Source organism: Vicia villosa, linkage group LG4 (assembly GCF_029867415.1).
Source record: "Vicia villosa cultivar HV-30 ecotype Madison, WI linkage group LG4, Vvil1.0, whole genome shotgun sequence".
NCBI lineage: Eukaryota > Viridiplantae > Streptophyta > Magnoliopsida > Fabales > Fabaceae > Vicia > Vicia villosa.
In genome coordinates, this window is record NC_081183.1 from 102,498,068 (window position 1) to 102,505,636 (window position 7,569).

At 36.3% G+C, this 7,569-nt stretch overlaps 1 protein-coding gene across 34 annotated transcripts; it reads right to left on the reverse strand.

Annotated features, from left to right (window-relative positions):
- Positions 1 to 286: 286 nt before the first annotated feature.
- LOC131595024 (cysteine--tRNA ligase, chloroplastic/mitochondrial-like) lies at positions 287 to 7,569 on the reverse strand. Of its 34 annotated transcripts, none has more exons than XR_009281685.1 (12): positions 6,257 to 6,865; positions 5,930 to 6,107; positions 4,772 to 5,582; positions 4,464 to 4,573; positions 4,263 to 4,369; positions 3,937 to 4,155; positions 3,437 to 3,501; positions 1,815 to 3,319; positions 1,541 to 1,714; positions 1,393 to 1,469; positions 1,210 to 1,278; positions 287 to 949 (listed from the first exon to the last, which is right to left on the reverse strand). XR_009281685.1 is itself a non-coding variant. In XM_058867244.1 (3 exons), exons 1-3 carry the CDS (start codon positions 6,388 to 6,390, stop codon positions 5,554 to 5,556), a joined length of 324 nt encoding a protein of 107 aa, XP_058723227.1. In that variant the 5' UTR covers positions 6,391 to 6,862; the 3' UTR covers positions 4,772 to 5,553. The 34 variants fall into 34 exon arrangements, 1 of the variants encoding a protein (XP_058723227.1); XR_009281686.1 differs by having other exon boundaries at positions 3,423 to 3,501; XR_009281664.1 differs by lacking the exon at positions 6,257 to 6,865 and adding exons at positions 6,895 to 7,105; positions 7,380 to 7,569 and having other exon boundaries at positions 1,815 to 4,155; positions 5,930 to 6,090.

Sequence of the window (7,569 nt, forward strand, 5' to 3'; positions counted from 1 at the left end):
TCAGCCCATAAGGATACCATTGGAAAAGCAAGTACAGTTAGTATCTCTAACTTAATGATTTTAGATAAAGCAGCCAACTAAACTAAATTCCAAACATTAAATATTCATAAGGTGATTCAAAGGAATGAAAAAGCAAAAACAGCAAGGAAAATGGGAAAGTAACAAACTGAAGAAGATTATAATAATCTTTATACAAACCTGCCCCCAACCTCTTACATTTTTATTTTATTTATATATGACGTCTCCAAAACTCCAACCAACTGACAAAATATTTATAAAGCGTGGATGGTTATAGATTTCTATTACATTTAGTCTCAAAATAAATCAACTGAAAAAAAACACCAAAATCAAACACATTTGAAAGATTCAAAGTTGTAATAAGGGAAGTTTTTATATATTTGTCATTGATTTTATTCAAAGGTGGTTGAATATTAAAATTTATTGAGGGTTCTTGCATATCCTTGACAAAAGGAGGCACTGTCTGCCGAGCACTCAAGACACGGTTGTAAGCCCCTTCCATAAAGGATTGCTCCAACTCCACGGCATGCCTAATACAAGGATTCTCTAGAGCAGTGGATGAAACTCGGTATGGAATTCAGCAATCCTATTGTGCACAAGTAGTCTCAACAGGTTAAGACCAAGTCTACTGAGAATGACGCCTAGCAAATGGTACTCCCATAGCACTCATTCCCATCATTAGCAGCAACAAAATCCTCTTCGGCTTCCTTCAAGTACCGAAGCGACCAGATCCCACATCCACAAAGAGCATCAAGAACACGCAAGCTTCCACTAACCTTCTTCTGCAATGAAGCAGCAAGCACGCCGAGGTCTCTTCCAATAGAACTCTTTTGCTGATAAAATGCTCCCCGGTATCAAAAACTTAACCACGTTCAGTTTGAAAACCATTTCCAGGAAGAGAATTACCGCATTGACACCGAAAGCGGTATTGCTGAATTTGAGGAGAAAAATGCAAATAAAAAGCAATAGTTAACAACATTGCAGCGGAAAACGATGACTCATAATTGAATACTCTTTGAATAAAATGTTAATTCCACTCTCAGATTACAATCATAACAAAATTCAAACCAAAATCAAATGTCAGAGTAGTATTACACAGATCTATTACCTATTGAAAAAGGCAATATCTCTACCATTATATAATATTCAAAGGCCTTTTATAACCACTACTTAAGAGCTATCACTGTTTACCTTCTTTCCTTGAAAGAGCTTTTTCAATTCCACACTTGTTAATACAGACAAATCCTTGTCTTCTTCAATCTGTTCATAAACACAAATACGCAACTCGTAAATATCGTTGCAACTCCCAGAGCTAATCTTAATGTCAATGCAAAGCACACATTTAAAGTTCTAAATAAGAGTTAAAATAGAGACCTTGGATAGCTAAACCTGATGTGTATTCAAGGCCTAGAGCCATAGGAACAGCCACTGCATTTCCATCTTGCATGTACCTGCATTTAAGAAAGAATAGTTGAGTTGCCAAGTTATACTTTTGGAAAAAAGTTATGCAGTAAGAAATTACATTAAGCAGTCCTTCTAAGCATAGTGTCCCGTTTGCCTATATGGTCAACAGTTGAGGAACAAAGTGCTTTTCCTCTCCCTACCTTCAGTGCAAATCCACAGTCCTATGTGACCAGTGTTGGCGAGTATCTTCTTACTTTATCCCAACAATTCGAGCCCCTTGCTGAGGGAATATCTAGCAGTGAAGCCAATGATGAAGCACGGTTCTTTGTAGATTAAGTAAAACAATTTGTTACAAAATCTCAAAAAAAGATTAAGACAAACATTGTATTCACCTTCCTTGAGTCAGAAAAACACACCTCATATTGTTTTTCCAAAATCACACTTCAGTCAGAAAATGAGCTCTGAAACAGAAGCAATGTGAAAATCATTGGAAGGATTTCGAGCAGAGTGTCCTGTAAGTCATCGATGACACGTTTTGATTCCAGATCAGTTTCCTCCCTTTCAATTTCTGATTCTGTGATTGTAGAACAGTTGGCAATCGCCGAAGCATTCAATTCATTAGCGTCATAACTTTGCACATCAAGATTCTCATGGCATGATGACTCTGGTAGTGACGTTTCTGTATTTGAGACACTCCTTGCAATATCTGAATGTTCTTAAACATTTTCATATGAAATACAATCCCTGAGAACTGGAAATGATGTCACTAAGTTGTCATCAGGTCCAACACCAGCTGTGTGGCTTAAAAGTTCCGAGCTGCAAGCATTATTTCCTCTACTACTATCATCATTTTCTACTTTTTCATCCTCAATAAAAGTTGAATCAATAGGATAAGCTTCAATTACATCCGGCATTGCATTTTCTGAAGCATGATTTTCATTTAGAAGTTGTAGGATGAGATTAATACCTGGATTTAACTGGTTGGTGAGACTGCTAAAATAAACTTGCTAAAGCCATAAACTTGAAAAACTCATCTGAAAATAGCTTTTGAAATGCATATCTCCTGTCTCTTACTCAAGAATCCATATCTCCATTCTCAAATTATTGCTCTATCCAAACTGGAAAAGCTCATCTGAAAATAGCTTTTGAAATGCATGGTCTTGTTAGAAATGCATGGTCCGGCTATAAATCAAAATAATTAAGGCAAAATTCTACTAACGCATTGTCCTGTTGGACATAGTTTTAAATAGTATTATCATATTGTAACGCAGCTGTTACTGCGACGGCGAGTTCAAACCTTTAGTGAAACTATGCAGCTTAAATTCTCCTTTTTATTAAAATCCTAATTGTTTAACCAACGTTTCTATGATCATAGACAAACACTATCAATTTTAAAAGTTATGTTCAAAAATTTACTCATGGTAGCAGTTTATGAATCTGAGTTTGATGGATGTGGTGGTCTCCCACGAATTGACAGGGCAGCCGATGTCTTCCTACGACCAATGGAAGTTTTTTCTTCATCACTCCGTCTTCCCTTTTTCTAATTGATTTACCACTCTGCAAATAGAAATAAACATTAGATTGATGTTCCAGATTATCGTTTACAGATCAATATAGGACCGAACAATAGATGACCCAAAATAGATGTCACCATATCGAAGAGCCAAATAGATGTCACCGAAAGGCGTTGAATAACCAAATATGCTACTTCCATCAACTGTTCTGTAGTCATATACCTTGAATAACCAAATATGCCGCTTCCATTTGCTTGATTACTTTATTGCCCTGTATGAGATGTATGCATTATTATCGATACCTGTTAATGCCTTTGTATCAGCAGCAGTGCCTGCTCCACAACAACTTGTCTTATACCGGATTGATGTAAGTGTACGCAAACCTAATGCATTCAATATGCCACTTTCATTTGATAGGGTATAACATTTGAAACCATATATGTCAGTAGTAACAACAGAATAGAAAAGGGATGCAAATGCACCAACGTGAAAGTTAACACCTTCGGTTGATACGCGCACCCATTCCTATGGAAAGTTAACACCTTCAGCCATTCTCCATCCAAACCTATAGAATTAAAAAGAATAAACCGAACCCTATACATCAAAAGACATAAAGTAAACCATAAAATCAAAAAGCAAGATTCAGAAAACACAATTTTTCATCCGAATCCTTGTTCTTCATTGTCAACTGTATATACCTCAATGCACTGACAAAAAAGAAACAAATTTATTCAGCATCAATGTTAAATTTTTATGGTTTGAAGGTGACGTAAGAATCTCGGTGCCATCAGTGCCAAACATCATTAGAGGCTTTGAAGAATTGCCATTATGAGGCAAAGCAGGCATTGAAATAGCATCTCTAGGAGTATGAGTCAAGGGTGCTGACCTTAGTGAAGGACCCGCCGTATTTGTTGTTCCTGAACTATTCGCAGGACCTGAGCTATGTCTGTCCCTAAAGGCAATGTTAAAAAGCTTAAAAGAGCATCAACAAAATCATTACCTGACTCAGCATACACAGCTTTGTTCCTTTCTTTATCAACCAAAATTGTCAAGGGAACTTGGTAACCTTGTTTGTCTAAGGCATTTTCAGATCCATTGTGAACTTCGTGACAGTTGCCATTGTTCCTCTTAGTCCATCTTGAACTACCCCATAAAATTCCACCACATTTGGATGATGAGGCTTATAAAGTATATCACCTTCCCGCCAGAACTATATGGTCTAAAAAAGATCAATTTCATCGATATAGGTCATTCTATAAATAGCGGCGTGAAAAATAAAGGAAAACAAAACAAAAAATCACTCCATGTGATTTTTAGACATGTTACCATTCTTTCTTGTTCTGAAGACCTTCCGAAGATATTAGGATCTGATATGACTCAGTTATTTCGTTGAAAAGGGGAAGGAGTGTTTCTTCTAATGGATTCAACTTAACCTGAACCACATAAAAAGCAACAGTTAAAATAAATCACTTAAACATGAATGAAAAAACAGTAAATCACATAAACTAATAATTCAGTTCAGCTTACAACTTTTGATAGATGATCCTTAGCTTCTTTCTTATATTTAGGATATACATCTAACACTTTCCCTTTAAGATATTCAAATACTGCCCGTTGCGTAGGTGAATTTCTTTCTTCTGGAAAAAGGAAACAAAACTTCAATAAAAAACTAAAATTAGAGAGCACACAAACCAAACTATTTCCTCAACAGGGAGTGATGGATTAAAAAGAAGACATCAGGTTTGTTAATCCCTAAAAAACGTCAATTTTAAATATATTTCATTCAAGGAATCATACCTCAAAATAGAGTATATAAGCATTTCAAGGAATCATACCTCAAAATAGATTGCTTTATCAGTAAGAGTGAGTTTTCCATGCCATGCCATACTATTCTCCCATTTCAAAACATGCTGTTTATTGTGGGCACCAATGCAGAAGATTTTCTCCTTTGCAAATTGAGGACACTCTGGATTCTGATACGACCTAAGAGCATTTGAATTTGAGATTCCAAAATGCAGTAGTTCTCCTCAATTTCTTTTGTGATCCTTAACAGTTCCATGTCTGTTCTGAGTTGAGGATTATCCTCATGACAAATAACATTGTAAACAGCTTATAACGAATAACACTTGGATTAAACATAAAATTCAAATCATTAAGACCTTCAACCGCTGTAACACACAACTCCTATAGATCCATATCCAACAACAAATACAAAGAACAAAGAAATACAGAAACTTACCAGGAAGATTAACAGCGTAGCTTAAAACACTATAATGAAATCAACCCATGATTGAAACGCATGATTGAAAAGACTGTATAGTGAAATGATGAAACTACAACATTGCTTATCATAATAACTCAAGAATTTAACAGAGGAGTTAGAAAGCATTACATCATAGAAGTAAAAGGAAGTGAGAATCGGAAGCGAAAATCAAGATTGAAAGCTTACCTGAGTTTTTGTTTCCGGAGTTCTCATCGTTTCGTCTTGGATTTGTATCATAGTGTGAAATTATGCAGAACCTTAGATAGCATCGGAGCCCCTTCCAAACGAATAATTTCACCAATGAGATTATCACGACCAACATGCACCAATTTATACATAGCAGCCTCATTCATACTATCTGCCACCACGACAGGTCCAGATACCTGTTCATTCCGCAAAATTCAACCGATCAAAAACACATCAGTAAGAAGATTTATCACATTCAAATCATCAATCAAATCAGCATCAACAAATCACAACAATAGCAATCAAATAAACCAATTGAACAGCAAAATAACTGAACAAATAAACAGCAGAAAAGGAGGAATAATTGATGAACAATAACACAAATTAAACGATGTAATTGATGACTCGAAGGAAAAATAAGCAAAATTCAGAATACATAAAACAGTGTGTAACGATCTATCGATCGATAATACATAAAGGGGAATAAGAAAGCTTCAAAGGAGTGCAGAATCGAATCTTTGGAAATGAAATGGATAAGACTTACGATGTTGTCGAGAGCAACAACATTGAGGAAAGTTAAAGGTCTTCGGGAATTGGTTGTTTCTTGATATCTTCGTCGGCGAGTACTGTCGATGCTCTGTTAATTCCTCAATCTCCGTCATAGATGATAAAATCAACGAATTGAAAACTGATATTTGTTTTAACCTATGAAACCTTGTCATCTACATCAGTAAAATTGTGAAGATAACAAACTTAATTATCAAACGGAACATAAAACACAAACTAATTAGCAACCAAATCACAATTTATGCATATTAACAAAAAAAAATCTTTTTTTTGCATTAGGGTATTTTCAGGAGAAGATAGTAACCTATAAAGAAGATCAAAATTGACGTAAACAGGAGCATGCCCAATATGGCTGAGATCGTAAACAGTGACTCCATAAACATACATTCCAACTTTCGACTCAATTTTTGGTTTGAAAAGCTCTTTCTTCTTACTCATTGTATTGTGAAGCCATACTTCCAGTGATAAAATTTTTGAATAGGACCAGAATCGAAGCAGAAGGAGATGAATCGGAACGGAAAAGGCGAGCAGTTCGTCGGAGGAGAGTGGAGGCGCCGCCGTTTTGGCTTGGAGAGAGAGGAAGGAGATTCGTTTTGAAAGGTGGAGAGACCCGAGTGTGAAAGAGAAATTAATTGGAAACGGTTTTGGAAGAATAAGAGGAAGGATTTTGGAAGAGAAGGAGGATAGGTAGTAACTGCAAGAGAAGTGTAATTGCCGTAGTATAATGGAGCATAATGGAGCATGAGCATAAAATTGAGAAAAGTGACGTGGAACATTGAGAGAAGAGTTGTTGATGTGGATAGCCTAAGAAAGTCCCAAATGGTAGACTTTTCTTATATGATAGATTATATTTCGATTTTGAATTCTTAATGATTTGCTTATCTGCATTGAAATTTTTTTTATTGTTCGAAACAACCAAGACTTCATACTTTTGATACTTACGAAATTCTTCTTCATTTTGGAGGCGAGTTTAACGTCTATTTTTTAGTATGGGCCCATTTATTTATTTGCCCTGGGCCTCTAAAAAGTCGGGACCGGCCCTGCCTCCCTGCTCTCTTTCTTGATAGCAGCTAACTCATCGAGCATCATTCTCAGGGTCACACTCCTTGTGCGTTTGCTGTAGTTTCTGTTTTCCTGACAACCATCTTCTCCTCTGCGCATTGAGAATACTTTAGGTGACATAAATCAATTTTGTATAAACAACAGAAACTACAGTTTCACATGCATGCAAAGGGTAAAATAACTTTAACCCTAACTATATTTTCCAAAGACATGTTAATCGGCATCTACGACACCTTAGAAACGTATTGATCTGCGACGATGATCCTTGAACAAATGTTGAGAAATCCATAAAATAGAAATATGAAACCGATTATGCCCTAACTGAGTCAAACAACGATGGAAAGATAAACCATTAGGCAACTTACTGGGAGTGAGGATGATCGATGGCAGAAGGTTGGTGTTGTTGTCGATTCCGGTGAGATTCCATTGCACAGCCGCGAATGAGTGTGAGTGAGGGAGAACGTTTTCTTTGAAGGAAGTTTGACGTTTTGGGTTACAAAGTGATAGCTTATGTTGGAACTTCCACGCTTTTCTTATTTTCCAAATAGTGGTCTT

Coding starts and splice junctions, on each gene's coding strand:
- LOC131595024 (XM_058867244.1), bottom strand. CDS start 6,390: ATGAGTAAGAAGAAAGAGCTTTTCAAACCAAAAATTGAGTCGAAAGTT. Junction 6,091..6,256: donor AATTTTGATCTTCTTTATAG/GTTACTATCTTC, acceptor AAGGTTTCATAG/GTTAAAACAAATATCAGTTT. Junction 5,583..5,929: donor TTGTTGCTCTCGACAACATC/GTAAGTCTTATC, acceptor CGGAATGAACAG/GTATCTGGACCTGTCGTGGT.